The sequence below is a fragment of the Pelophylax lessonae genome, assembly GCF_965119305.1.
Source record: "Pelophylax lessonae genome assembly, chromosome: 7".
Classification (NCBI taxonomy): domain Eukaryota; kingdom Metazoa; phylum Chordata; class Amphibia; order Anura; family Ranidae; genus Pelophylax; species Pelophylax lessonae.
Genome location: NC_138774.1, coordinates 84,969,563 through 84,984,733, shown reverse-complemented (window position 1 = coordinate 84,984,733; position 15,171 = coordinate 84,969,563). Strand labels below are relative to the sequence as shown.

General features: G+C 42.8%; 2 protein-coding genes across 2 annotated transcripts in view; one reads left to right on the top strand and one right to left on the bottom strand.

Annotated features, from left to right (window-relative positions):
* LOC309559342 (uncharacterized protein) overlaps positions 1–15,171 on the bottom strand; it is a 70,728-nt gene that overhangs the window by 37,384 nt on the left and 18,173 nt on the right. The window contains exon 4 of the mRNA XM_082262575.1: positions 12,483–12,740. Within this exon, the coding sequence (XP_082118701.1) occupies positions 12,483–12,740 (258 nt within the window). The remainder of the gene's footprint in view (positions 1–12,482; positions 12,741–15,171) is intronic.
* Positions 1–15,171, top strand: part of LOC309559345 (cytochrome c oxidase subunit 7A2, mitochondrial-like) — a 361,900-nt gene that overhangs the window by 331,148 nt on the left and 15,581 nt on the right. The window lies entirely within an intron of this gene.

The following is a 15,171-nucleotide window of genomic DNA, read 5'->3' as shown; positions in this document are numbered from 1 at the left end:
AGCTACGCGTCAGGTCGGCTGCGACATTAACTCGCGGGCCAGCCTCTGTGCGTGAGGCTAACATCTCGCAGGGTTGCATAGGACCGGGCTTTGGTCTGAATCACAGCGGTTGCTTGGCCGACTGCTCCCCTAATTCGGTGGTGAGGATTCTGTCTGGAGCATTACCAGCACCATGGAAGGGTAAGTACAGTCCCCCCTCTCCCCTTTTGGCGTTTTTTTTTTGGGGTGGACACGGGTAACCTCCAGGGACAGTCAGACCTTCATACAGGTTCCCTCCTCCCATCCTTTAATCCCCCAGTGAGCTGGGCTTCCCCTACTCCCTTTCCCCCCTATCTGGACATGGAGTCTGGTGGGGGTCCCAGGGCAGAGGATGCAGCGGAGACACCTAGGGTCTCCCCCGCTATCCGCACTCTGTAAGAGTCCTGGGATAGTGTGTTCTGCCCTGGTAGTGTTGAGGGGTCCCAGTGTAGAAGTGCATACCCCACTAGGTGCCTTCCCTTACTGTTTGCAGTATGGGTATATTGCAGGGGGGTCCCAGTGCAGAGACCAGTGCAGAATGCACAGCGGAGTCTCCCCTAATCTGTGTCCTACCTTCAGGAGGGAGCCTCAGGGTCACATCTCCCCCACTGATTCCCTCATGGGGGGGCCGGTCTCTTGGAACCCAAGCTTCCCATGGTTGCATTGATGGTGGTCCAGTGTGTGAGACTTTAAAAATGGAGGATGCGGCTGATGTAGCCACAGAGGTGGCTATGTCATTTGGTACGCATAAGTCCATCATGGGCGTCAAGGGGATCCACAAAATGATTCTTTTTGGGGTACCCAGAAACAGGGGCAAAGCTTGTTTTTTTTAGGTCCTGAGTCTCCTTATGCAGATTTAATTCCTGCAAAGGTTCAGGTGATGTCCGAACTACCTAAGGTCCCACCTATCCCTGTCCAGGGAATTGATTTACCTAGGTCTGATTCTAATTGTGACCAGGGTGGTCCTTCCTCTGTGTGAAGGAATTGGTGGAACACCACCAAAAGGATTCGATGAAGAAAAAGTTCTTTATTCACATTGTGGTACAAGGTACAGCAGGGTAGGATATAGTAGACACGTTTCACACGAATGCTACATGCTTGTTCACTACCAAGTCGTTTTCTTCATCAAATCCTTTTGGTGGTGTGCGACCAATTCATTCACACATGTTCCTTGCAGTGTCAAGCCGTGGATTATCACCTACCTTGGATTGTGGACATTGACCGGTCTGAGCCTACGTTATCCCAGAAGGTGAAATTTTTGGTGGCTATTACCTCGGCCCGCAGGGTATCGGAATTGGCGGCATTATCCTATCGCAGTCCCTATTTAGTGGTCCATAGGGATAAAGTGGTTCTTAGTCCCTGTCCATCATTCCTGCCCAAAGTTGTCTCTGACTTCCATTTGAAGGAGGACATTGTGTTGCCTTCCTTGTGTCCCAAGCCGGCTCATTCCAAGGAATTTGCTTTGCATACCTTTAATGTCGTTCATGCGATTCAGGTGTATCTGGCAGCTACTGTGTCCTTTCAGGGGTCAGACCCGCTTTTTGTGGTTACGGACCAAGAAAAGGGCTGGCCGCTTCTTCGGCTACCATCTCCAGATGGATCAGACAGACTGTGACTCAGGCTTATTCCATTATAGGTCAGGTTCCACCTTTCCTTGTCACGGTGCATTCTACTTGGGCACGAAGTGCTTCTTGGGCCTTCCGTCATCAGGCATCAATATCACAAGTTTGGAGGCGGCCACTTGGTCGTCGGTGCATACCTTCACAAAACTCTTTAAGGTAGATACTTTGGCATCTGCGGATGCTTCTTTTGGCCGCAAAGTTTTGCAGGCTGCTGTTTAGGAGGGGCTGTTCCCCCTTGAGGGGTGTTTTTCTTTAAACTTTTATTTTTCAGACAGGGCTCCTGTGACCCGGTTAAGGCTCCTGTGTCCTGGTTAAGGGCTCTTATGTTTAGCCTTGGGTTATTTTCCCTCATTTTTTCTTTTGGCACTGCTTTTGGACGTCCTAGTAGGTATGATTTATGGAGCGCTGTGTCCATTGATGAATGAAAGAGAAAATTAGATTTATGTACTTACCGTAAAATCCATTTCTCTGAGTTCATCGACGGACACAGCACCCACCCCTCTATGGAGTTCTGATACATCTTATACTGCTTGCTACTTAACTGATTACCTAGAGCAGAGAGGGGGGTTATATACCAAGCTGAGGATAGCCCATGGACGTAGCCAGGTGTTTTTTGTTCTGCCTAGTCCTACTCCTGGAGGAGGCAATATAACCCTGTAGTTATGATTTATGGAGCGCTGTGTCCGTCGATGAACAAAAGAGAAATGGATTTTACGGTAAGTATAAAAACCCCATTATTTTTTTCTGAAAAAAAAAAATGAAATAGTGCACATTGATATTAAATGTATTCCTTTTTTTAACCAGTAGGTGGAGCTCTAGGTTCCTTTTCACATGCTGTAAAGTGAAATTCCAGCCTAACTCTAACTATACTTAAAAATGGCCCCTTCCTCCTCCTGCTACCTATTCTGCCGAAACTGTGTAAAAAAAGTTGTGTACACTTACCTGTTTTTAGTTAGCTACAGTTCGGACAGGTGATCCCCCGTGACAGTGAGAGGAGGCTGCAGAGGAGAGGAGGGAGTGCTTGACAATAGCTGGGATTCCCAGGAGTGGTGATGTCACTAATAGGCTCCCATGGCCCAGCCGTTTTTGGCGCTTCCTCCTCTCCCCTGCATCTCCCTGACATGGGGAAGATGGAGCTATGGATCACAAGACTGGACCATACAGGATTAAAAATGGGTAAGTATACAGATCTTTTATACACAGGGAACATTTTTAAGTATAGTTAGTTAGGCTGGATTTTTACTTTAGAGTTTTACATCGCCCTTCTGTTAAAAAAAAAACAGCTGTTGTTTACAGAGCTCAAGTGGGAATTCACACACAGTGACTTGTCCTGTATCAGATGGCTCAGTCCAAGATTTTAGAGAGCAATAGTAAACCCAAATTGAAAAATGCAATATATTTCAGCTTACAATCATTTTTTCTTTTTTCCGTCCATTTTCACCTGGTGATCTGGCCAGTAACACACCTTCTGAGTGCCTACACTCTGGATAAAGGAGCACAGGGGGCACCTTTGGCCAGCTGCATTGTCATTGCAGGGGAGGGGAGTTTAAGATGGCCTAGCAGATTTAAATACATAAACTAATTGAAGCCAAACTCCAGATATTTGTTTGCTGTAACTGCCTTATAAAAATTGTTTCCTTTTGGGATAAAGGTTTACCATAAATAAATAAAAGCTGATCATTGTAAGCACCCTTGTCAGTATTAAATGGTTTGTCTCATCCCTGTAACTGGATACATCTGCAGGAGAGCTTGTTCTTTTGAAAAACAACAGACTTACTGGCTGGATGACCTGATAAAAATGAATGAAGAAAGAAAGCCTAAAAAAAAAACGAATGCTGCCATCACAATTAAGAATTTGTAAGCTCCAATATAATAATAATTGTCTGGGTTTAATATAACTTTAATCAGAGTGAGCCAAAGGTAGCTACTGCTGTGTTCTCTTTAGCTCACCCATAGTGCTTTAGGGATCATTTGACATGTTTTTGTATAACAAAGGATGTATAAATATATAGTGAAAAGGGTAAAAAACATCTGTTTTAAGATGAATAAACATAAAAAAATGTATGTAAAAAAAAATAATTCAGACAAACATGGTTACCTTCACTATTGATCCATCCCTGCAATGCACAATCTAAGTAATTGTGTTGAGGGGTGGGCAAAACTCTCAGTTACGGGAAATAATGAAATTTGCAAACCACAGTACCCTAAATTCTGCACAGCGGGAAAAGTAATGTGATGCACCTTCTGTATGCTAAAAGAGTTGAGAATCCTCAATCAATAATAAACCTATAATACATTTTGTGAATATTCATGTCATATATCCAATTATGTGAAAAAGTTCCTGTTTACTTATTTCATCTCTACATGATTAGGCATTGCTTCTAAACAGGAATTTGCTTTTCACATGATTGATGATTGGATAATTGAAGTGAATATCTATGTAATTTATTGAATGAGGATTCTCATTTCCTATATCAGCCTGTGCTTTACTTCACTAACGGATTCTTCATAGACTCAAGATTTTTATTGTCTGGTTAAATGCAGTCATATCGTGAAACAATCCTATGCCAATATCAAGTGTGCATTATAAAACCATTAATGGTTAGAAAAAAAAAGAGCTAAGCTGGCCATAGACAGATTGAAATCCAGCTGGTTCAGCAGATATTGGATGAATTTTGATCAATCTATGGGCAGGCTGCTTTAGCTGCCAGCAGTGATCGTTGTATTCTGACAGCGGGGAAACCTCCTGCTGTTACAATACAATAGCTCAGCGGGACTGAATGTGTTGATGGGGGGAATCGAGCAATTTTCTTTCGAAAGAACAAAAATTGCATACTCTATGTCCAGCCTTAAGCCTAGTACACACAGGTCGAATGTCAGGTGGCATCGGCCAGTTCAATAGAAACCGGCTTACATGCGGCCCGTGTGTGCTGCAGTCGGTCAGACAGAAGCCGGCCAGCTTCTAGCGAAGGTGCATGACCAAAGAAGGTCTGTCAATTGGCTCCCGATCAGCGCTCTCAGCCAATGGCTGAGATTGCTGACTGGAGTATTCTGGCAGGGGGGCCGTCCCCCTGTCAGAACACTATAGAACAGTAGGGGAGATCGCTGTACTAATGTGACAAAGTTACAGCGTTAGCCCTGCTGGGTTGAATGAAAAAAAAAACTACTACTAGTGTCCCCCATCCACACACTTGATGTGGATAGGAGAATCCTCACCACTGAACTATTTTATTCTGAAAGCAGGGAGACTTCACCGCCATCAATACACTGATCAGAATTGCAGGCTATAGCTTGCAGCACTGATTGAGCGGGGAAAATCCAATATGGCAGTTGTACTGAAGTTAATCGGTAGATCGACTTCTGTACAACCTCCCTGCCCATACATGGATCCAAATTCGGCCGGTTCATGTATGGCCAGCTTGATATGGCAGTCAGCTCTCCTAAGGTATCTATAGCCTTAGCAAAAAAACAAACAAACCCACTATGGGTCCTTTTATCCACTGGTAAATATGTACTTTATGTGTTCTAACAAACCTTCCCTGGGCTCATTGTATCCCCCAGGCCCTCTCCAGTCCTTGTCTTATCAGACTTTTCCTGCACAGCCTCTGAGTATCAAGCAGATGACATGCTGAAAGTGCAGCTATCAGGCTGATCCACACACAGCACCTGCCAGAGAGGGGGAGGGGGGTGCTTAATGCTGGCCGCCTGTCTCTATTGTGCACAGAACAATTGGGGAGCGGGGAAGTGCCAGGAGGGGGGTTATTAATCTGTCTTCACTGCTCACAATGAATTCTGGTTAAAACCACATGTCCCCCCACCCCCTGCACACTCCTATTTACCTTGAAGAGCGTCTGGTGGGGTGCAGCCACTGCACACGTCCCATAACCAGTCACCATATGCTGCTTTGGGGTCTTTGTGTGTAGCCCTGACTCCACTGCTCTCCTCCGCCCCGCCTAATGTGTTTAGTGGAGTAACTAAATACACATTGTTACAGGATATGTTCCTTACAAAGCACCAACAATACACTGGATTCTGTAGTTCTTTGCTCTAATCTTGTACTTGGAGAGACCCAATTCAGCTACAGCAAGGCTAAAAAAGTTTTATCGTACCCTAAAGTAAATGGGATGCAATGTATTTGTTTTATTTAAAGTTAGGAAACATGCATCTTAAGGTTTTATGTGCACTTATTATGTGGCATTGACCATGCTGTGACCACAGCTGCCTTTATGTGAACTGGGTCCTTTTGTTTTCATTGGGGATCCATTATGTGCAAACATTTATATGGTCCTAGTCAACAGGCACATTGACATTGCCAACATTTTAAAAATGACTGAGCTTTTACTGGTTGAACTTGACAGACTTGTGTCTTTTTTCAACGTGACTAACTATGTAACTATGAGTCAGTCTATCACAGCCTCCTCAGTTCCTTTTTTTAAGACCTTCTGAAACGGTTTAATAAAATACCCTTTTTGCATAAAAAATGTTAATTTTAAAGGCCTAAAGTGTAAAAGGAGACAATAGAGTTAACTAAATTGAACGCATACATAAAGTGGGGCTATTGTTTTTCAAAGTTCAAGGTTTCTGGTAGCAGAGCCCTAAATCCGGGGACTTTTCTAGAAAATAAAAGCGTACGAGGATTAGATGGTTTTGGAGGATACGTATATATATTATGAGGTCATCACTAAAACACATGGGATGTGAATGACAACATAGCCAGTTGAATCCAGACATACTGCACCGAAAAAAAAAAAGCACTTATGTAACTCATGTGGGCAATACACAAAATATAGTAATAAATATATTTGTGCTCACTAATAAATTATGAATGAGTCACCAAAAAGTGTGACAATGATTTAAGGCTTTCACTGATAGCCGATTGTTGGAAAGGACCACCTGCCCATTTCAGAGGCAAACAAATTCTGTTGTCCAAAAATGATGCCGTTTCCAGCAGAGCTAAATGTTATCTGGCATCCCAAATAGTAATAAAGTTTAATCTTGGATACCAAGCAATTCCCCTTAGGAGTAAAGTCCTAGTTAGGGTGATCCAGTCTAGGGACTGGAGGGTCAAGGAGTATCCTCCTTTGGTGTCATCCAGTCACCATGTCCCCTTAGACCTGCTCTCCTTGGCCAGGATTTAGCTCATTAGCTCAATAACACCCTAAGGAGGAGACATCTTTACTCTCAAATCACTGGACTGGATTGTAGCAACAAGGCAGTTTTTTTTTTTTTCCAGGAAGAAAAGTACAGATAGAAACAATATTAATATTTTGTCATTGTTACACTATCATTATTATTTCACCACATTTATAAACCAGTTCTTTACCTTACTAGCAATAGCGTTTAACATTTTGGATGACATTTACTTTTGCTGGATAAAACTTTTAGATTTGCTGGAAACAATGTCACGTTTGGATAATAGAATATGTTTGCCTCTAAGGAAAGCAGGTGGCTCTTTGAAGAATCTGCTGTAGTAGCATAAGTCATTGTTGCACTATTTGGTTATTCATTTGCAATTCATTGGTGAGCACAAGCATCTCTCTATTACTGCTATTTGATGGTCATTTTATGATTATTATGATCCTCTTTTGAGAACATTTCAGCTGCCTAGTTCTATTTTAACACCTTAGTCCTTAGCTCCTCATCTTTTAATCAGTTTCCTTTAATACAGCCTAAATCTCATTGTTGCAAAGTTTTTAATTAACCCTAAAGGGATATTCTAGGTACAGGTGGAGCTTTGTAAACTAAGTTACGACTTTACGACAAATGTCTCTACCATAATTCCCAGCTCATTCTTTGGTGTTCCTGCCTTTTTTTTTTTTTTATAAATTAAATAAACCATTTAAAAGCATGCTTTGGAACCCCTCATAATAGCTACACTAGGTAGGCAGACTCGGGAACTCAATGCAGATATGCCACCAATAGAGTTTTGAGATATATATTTTTAGGTTCAGCATCTACCAAAAAAAAAAAATTGTCCATGAGCAGACTAAGCCCCGGTTCACACTTATGCGAGTGCGGGGTTCGCATGTAATGTCGGAGCGCACTGCTCCTTCATTACATGCGATCGGCTGTGCGGTGCGAGTTTAGCCATACACTTTGTATGGCTAAATTCGCACCGCAGCCGCAGCAAACACGCACAGGACCCTTTTTGGAAGCCGCATCAGGATCGGATCGCACAGCGGTTCACACTTGTGCGATCCGATCCTGTGCGAACTGCACGATCGCACTGCGATATGCGATCAAACTGGGGGTGTCGTTAAGATTACATTGACACCCCCAGCGTATCGCATATGGCAGTGTGAACTGCCGGGTGTGCGATGCGGGAACAGGCTGCGGATTCGCAGCCTTCCCGCATCGCATAAGTGTGAACCAGACCTAAATATAATGTTTCCAAGTAAAAAAAGTTGGTAGCATCAGCAAAAATAATCACCTGTGATCCATAAAAATTGATGTTTTGAATACATTTGTAGTAGCAAAAAAATAACTGCTGACCCATGCTCAAAACTGCCAGTCAGTTCATAATAAAGGCAACAGTTATGAATAGGAATGGGCAGATTTTGTTGAACATTCACCATTTTTTGTGCTGCTTAACAAAATTTGCTTTTATGTTCTTTATTTAGAGCAGGGGTCTCCAAACTTTTCAAGCAAGGGGCAAGTTTTCTGTCCCTCCGAATTTAAGGGGGCCAGATTGTGGCCATTGGGGGTAGAAAATGGCATGGGCCCATTATTAGTCAGGGTAAACAAGTTGAAAATGACTTGCTAAGCTAATGCTATGCTTGCCAGGCTTCACAAGTTTGTTGCACAATTGCAGGAAATCCGCATTGTTTGACTCCAGATCAACTTTCTTTGCAAACATTCTGCAGGGCTGCAAGTTCTGATTCAGTTATGTTGTGCAATAGTCATCCCACCACAGGGACCACTGTGACTTGCAGAGCTCTTGCTGTAGACTCACCACTGCAACTTTGCTCTTGCTAGAGACTTGCCATGCAAATTTGCTACAAATCATAAAAGTGTCAACTAGAACTTGTGCTTCAAGTGCTCTGCAAATTTACAACTTGCCAGTGAAAATGCACAGCAAGTTAACAAGGCTTACAATTCAACACTGCCACCAATTTGTGGCAAGTTATTCTTGCTATCTGAGTAGTGCTCCATCACTGGTATCAGTGAAAGTAATAGTGCCCAATTGTTGGTGTCAGTGGGAGGTAAAGCACCTCCTATCATTTGGAAGAATAGTGCCCCAAGGACGGAATAAAAGACTAGCAAAGGGCTGCATCCAGGCCTCGGGCCGCAGTTTGGAGACCCCTGATTTAGAGGGTGTTTTTGGGGGAGGTATTTGATTTTTTTTTTTTTTGGTAGTGTTTTTTCCATTTGTTTTTTTGTATAATTGGTTGTAACTTTTATACTGTTGTTTTAAATTTCTCTTTACGTTTTTCTTGTTTGTTTTTTTTTCCTGTGAAAGAAAAGTTAAATTATTTCTCTAATGAGAGGCCTGTTAGGAACAAGTACAGGCCTGGGAGAGTTAAAAGGTGCTTCAGTAACCCCCAGGAACTATTAAAGTCCATTACATCCATAAGAAAAAAAACCTGTTAATTTTGAACAAAATTTGAATGAAAACTCTCAATTTTGCTTGTTCCTAAATGATAAACACCTTCCTTTGTGTGGCCATCATCTGAGAGTGAAGGTAGTGTTATGTAGGAAGGTAAATGGGGCCGAAAAACACTGTTAATTTGAGATTGCGCTAGATCAAATTATTTTACTTTAGCAACACTTGTAAGGTTTGAACCTGTAACTTGTGAGCCTGAACTCGTATTCCCATGCTTGTTTGATAGTGCCCCAGGACTGTTTGCTCCCTGCTTGCTTATTCATCCTGATAATGAGCTCTGCGGATAATTAGGATCTGTACCGCGGAGAAGAATCAGTGTGAAAGGACTAGGCAAGGCTCTAATCTGGGGCAATTATCTGAATACATGCTTTACATTCATAACAGCCCCTCACAATTTTGGGTGAAAGGCTGGCCACATGTAGCAGGCTGGTGCCTGTACATTACAATTGTTACAGGTCATATTGTCAAAAACCTAATTTTGCACAGTTTAAGGCCTTGTGTACATGGGGCATCTGGAAAGCCCCTCTGAACGCCAGAATTATTGGCAGGAAATCGTGGCATAAAAAAAAGCTAAAAGTCACATATTGTACACGTGTTTATGCATAAATAGCGTTTGAGCATAAATGCATTCTACTACCTAATTTATTCTGCCCAATAGATTGCATTCATAAGTATACCCCCGTGGATGGTGGATGGCCACATAGGCTAACAAAGAGGTGATTTTACAGACACAAAAAAAAACAAACGCTTAATGCCTGTATAAGCGGCATTTTTCAAGCTCCGCGTGCATGACGCCTAAGAGAAGATTGTAATGTAATGCTGAGCGTTGACAGTTTGTGTTGTTACAAAAATGATTGCATAATAGTAAATAACTGTGGCCCTTAAATAGTTAAAATCAGCTGTGCTAATCAATAAAAAAAGCCTTTCAGCTGTCTGGAAATATCCTATCTAAAACTATGTATAAACGGCAGCTGGTCAAATCTTTGAAATTGTCAAAAGCAAGCTTTAAAAAATAAAGGTGGTGTGAAAAAACCAATAGGAACCTGGTGGAAACATCAGTCTATCCAATCAGCTGCAGCTTAATGAATATTCAGTTCTGATTGGTTGCAATTGCTCTTCACACCATTTCTTGAAATTAAGCCATGTAGGAAATGAATAATTAGAATTTACACTATGCATTGTATGAAATGGCAAATGTCTTGTATTTATTCTTGTCTAAATGTTGTTGTCTTGTTTGAAATTTCTTTTCATCCGTTTTCTGGACTACCACTTTCATTCTGCATATATTCATAGTCTAGTTCAGTGGTCTCCAAACTGCAGCCTGCTGGCTGAATATGGCCCTTTGCTTGCCTTTTTGTGGCCCCTTCTTCCCACCGACACCATTGATGGGACACCATTCCTCCCACTGATACCAACAATGGGGTACTATTCCTCCAACTGACACCAGTCATGGGGCACCATTCCTTCCACTGACATCATCGATGGAGCACTATTCTTTACACTGATACCAACAATAGGGTATTATTCTTCCTATTAACCACTTGAGCTCCAGAAGGTTTTACCCCCTTCATGACCAGGACATGTTTTGCTATTCAGCACTGTTCTGAATTAACTGCCAATTGTGCAGTCATGCAACACTGTATGCAAAAAAGATTTATGTAATTTTTTCACTCAAATAGATTTTTCTTTTGGTGGTATTTGATCACCACTGGGTTTTTAATTTTTTAATTATATAAATGAAAAAAGACAGGTTGGGAGCGACACTGACACTGACGTCGCTAGTGACACTGATACAGTGATCAGATATAATACTTTACACTGTACTAATGACACTGACTGGGAAGGGGTTAACATCTAGGGCAATCAAGAGGTTAAATGTGTGCCTAATAATATGTAATATGTGTTGCTTCTACTCACAGATCTGGCTGTTTTTTCTCCCCACTTTTCAAGGAGAAGAAACAGCCAAATTGCTCTTATGTTTACACAGAGTTCTGTGTGTTTGCAACCACAGAACTCGCTGCTGTGATTGGACACAGCTGATCAGCTGTCTTTAGCTGATATCATTGGCTGAAACCTGTTGACAAACTCGTGCTTTGTCCAAACACAGCATGGGTAAGCAGAGGGCATGCACATGTGCGTCCGAAAGCCAGGCAACAATGTACGGGTACATCACCAAGCCTGGCTGTGCCTCCCGCTCGCAATATATGTACTATCGGCAGATGGGAAGTGGTAAAACCAATGATGGGGCAATGTTTACTCCCACTGATGCGGGCGCATTTCCTAATCCCACTAGCTACAGTCTGGCCCCACTAAACCTTGAGGACAGTAAACTGGCCCTTTGCTTAGAAGGTTTAGAGGCTCCTGGTCTAGTTAGTAAGCAGGAACCTGAGAAAAGCAGTGATTTCCCTGGCTGTGCACTGTGGCTGAGGTGTATAAATCACAAGACTGGCTTGTTTCACCAATCTGAATGCAGTAAAAGGAAATATGATTACTTGCTATAGCCAGTGGCAGAACTACCAGGGTCGCAGCAGTCGCCCAAGACCCCGGCATCTCCCCCGGTACCTCCGGCTGGCAGTTCAATATGCAATGGAGAGGGGTGGGAGGGGGATATCGGCAGCTCAGTGGTGCCTGTGGGATCTCCCTTCGGCTAGCAGTTCACTTCCCTCTATACAGTGGAGAGAGGAGAGGCCTCTGACCCGGGCAGGTATCGGCTTCGGTGTACAAGCAGAGTGACTCACTTGTGTGCTGAATCTGGTGCCTGCCTGGGTCAGATGCCATTCCCTCTCCACTGTATATCGGGAAGTGAACTGCTAGCCGGAGGGACATCCCACGGGTACCACTGAGCTGCCGATCACCCCCCTCTGATCCCCTTCCACTGCATAGTGAACTGCCAGCAGGAGGTACTGGGGGAGATGCCGGGTCTCTAGATGTTAACCCCCACCCTTATGATTAGGGATTTTGGCAGGTGTGATATGTGATGGCCCCATATACATGAAGTATATAGCCATTCTACCTTTAGTTTTCTCATCTCACTAGAACAATGTCTTAGAAGATAAAAAATGGGTAGGGGTGGAGAACATCTCTGAAGTATGACCTAATACAGGGCAAATTAGTTCTGAAACACCATAACATGGCTTTTAATTGGCCAATGCATCTATTTAGAGGACAAAAAGGCAAGGGATTATGAAAAAACAGACAATGTAATGATGAACTGCACCAGCAGAGAACTGTATACTCACGTTCAGCGCAATACTCGCCCTTCCAGCCAGCCAGGCAGAGGCGTCGTCCTTCATTGTCACAGACGTAATGGCCAAAAGTGTCATCTCTTGGACGGCAGTAATCAGAACAGCTGTCCCCATAGTAATGCTCATCACAGGAAACATGATAGGAGTAGCGCAGTTCACTTTGCTGGCCAAGGTGAATGTCCTGAGACCAGTCCTCCCCAACGGACAAGCGCCGGCGAGTGGCCAATCGACTGATTAGATTGTCAGGATTTTCTGAAAAAAGAAAACAGTAGGGTAGGGAATTAGCGGATTGCTACTAAAACATGGCTATTCTTCTTATTCATATGTATGAGTGGCTCATGAGATCACTGTTATCTTCTGGGTTCCTGGTGGTTTATGGTAAAGCAAGGATTAAGCCAGTGTAAGGCATTATACAATGGTATAAATTCCATCACATTACAGAACTAAAAACCTGTTGTAATTTTGCACAACTAGTTACGTACATTAGACAGCACCCATCAATAGTTGTGACCCATGACGGGTATTTATTGATTCTGATACACACAATGAGAACGTCAGTGTTCTGCAAGGAAGACATTTTAGGAGAACTCCAACTCTACTATCGTCTATTAGTCATACAATGTCAATAAATTGTCCAGCTAAGGTATCCACAAACGTAAGAGAATAACTTACACTGTCTTGGGTTTTTGGGTATCTGCTGGTGCGGTTGGGTCTTTCCAGACAATTTAACATTTTTGAGTTGACATAACACCTATACCAGGGTGGAGGATTGGTCATAAACAGCCCAATATATTTTTTTATTCTCATGTGTATGCCATAGGGCCCTAATAAACAGTGTTTTTTGTGAAAGATTCTTTTTTCCTCCAAGCCTCACACCAAGGTTATGTCATGTGGTCAGTGTAGATGTAATTGGTTTGCACAGTCCAGTGGTGGCCCAGTGATGCCTGCAGTGCTTGAGTCTGATCAAACTGAAGGTATTGATAAGCTAGATTATGGATACATTAGACCTGTAAAGGCAGGCCATAGATTATGCAATTTTCTTTCCTTCAAACACTTGAAGAAGGAAAGAAAGTTGTTTGATTCCCCCATCAACACAGTCGGTGTTGATGGGGAAATCATTCCTGCAACACTATTGAGTTCTACTAGCTGGGAGCCTTCCCTGCCAGCAGAACACAAAGCCAAAGCTGGCGGCACTAATCATTCAGGAAAAACCCAACAGGCTGGTTGTATACAAGTTGATGCATAGCAACTCTTTAAGAAAGTCGGTAGATGAAATGTCAGGGCAGACTGCATGGCAACAGATAGTGACATCAGGCCTAGCCAGAAATGATGTGGTGGAAGTTACACTGGCAGGGATACGATGTGAGCCAAGTTGCTTGGTTCACTAATGGAGGAACCTGGCTACTGGGTTACTGTTTTGGGACACTCTCGATGGGCTTGTGTTATTAGTAGTATTGTGATTGTAGTGTGAATAAATGCAGGCCTCTTTTACAATATTACACTATTTGAGTTTCTATTCTTTAATACGAGCAACCTGTGGAACCCCTTAAAGGGAAAGAGGAGTGGAAATTGAAATGCTGGGAGAAAGCTTGGATCTGTTTAAAAAAAAGGGCTAATGCTGATCATTAGTATGAGTGGCATTGAAAGTCAGTGAGAATACATTTAAACACTGGGGAGTGGTGTGCATCACATGTGGTGAATTTAATGAGGACTTCATTTATTGAAATATAAGTTTTCGGATGAACTTGCACAAGGCTGACACTGGAGATTAGGGATGGGCTCATGCATGTTCGGATCCTAGTCTCAACCCACCTGAGCAATTGCTCCAGGAAGCCATCACTACACACCGCCAAGCATGAGCAGCCTGGTCAGGGCGTGTGTATGTGCAGCTGCGAGCAGGAGTTGCCTCACTGCCTATGATTGGTGGTGTGCAGTGACGGCTTCCTGGCAGAATTGCTTAGGTGGGTTGGGGAGAGGATCTGAACACTCCTGAGTCCATCCCTACTGGAGATTATCACTGGTGCACCAACAATGTTGACCTGAGTGTATATATATTTATTTGTTTTTTCATATTTTTATATGTATACATATTGAAAAAAAAGTTTTTTTGTTTGTAAATTATCACTGTGCTGCCTCATATTCAGTCATACTGTGTTTGGATGAATATGATATGAATTTTTAATAGGTTGTATGGTAGCAACAGTGGCCAATGAGTTGCTCAGATTATTTGTTTTTTTAGACACTGCCTTTTTAGGGCGGTGTTTATTTTCACTATTGTTACAAACTATTCAAACTGGCCGTTACCACAATAACTTTGTACCACTTAACTATTACTATACACCAGTGAGCCACAACATTATCACCACTGACTAGTAACATTGAATAACATTGATTATCTTGTTGCAATGACATCTGAAAGTGGATGGGATATATTAGGCAGCAAATGAACATGTTGTGCCTGAAGTTGATGTGTTGAGATGTTCCCATTCTGCAGTGGCCAGGACCTACTAAAAGTTGTCCAAGGATGGTCCAAAGAAGGAAAACAACAGGGTCATGGGAAGTCAAGGCTCATGGAGGTGCTGGCCTGGCCTCCAAATTCTCTAGATCTCAATCCAATCGAGCATTTGTGGGATGTGCTGGAAAAACAAGTCCGATCCATGGAGGCCCACCTCACAACTTAGAG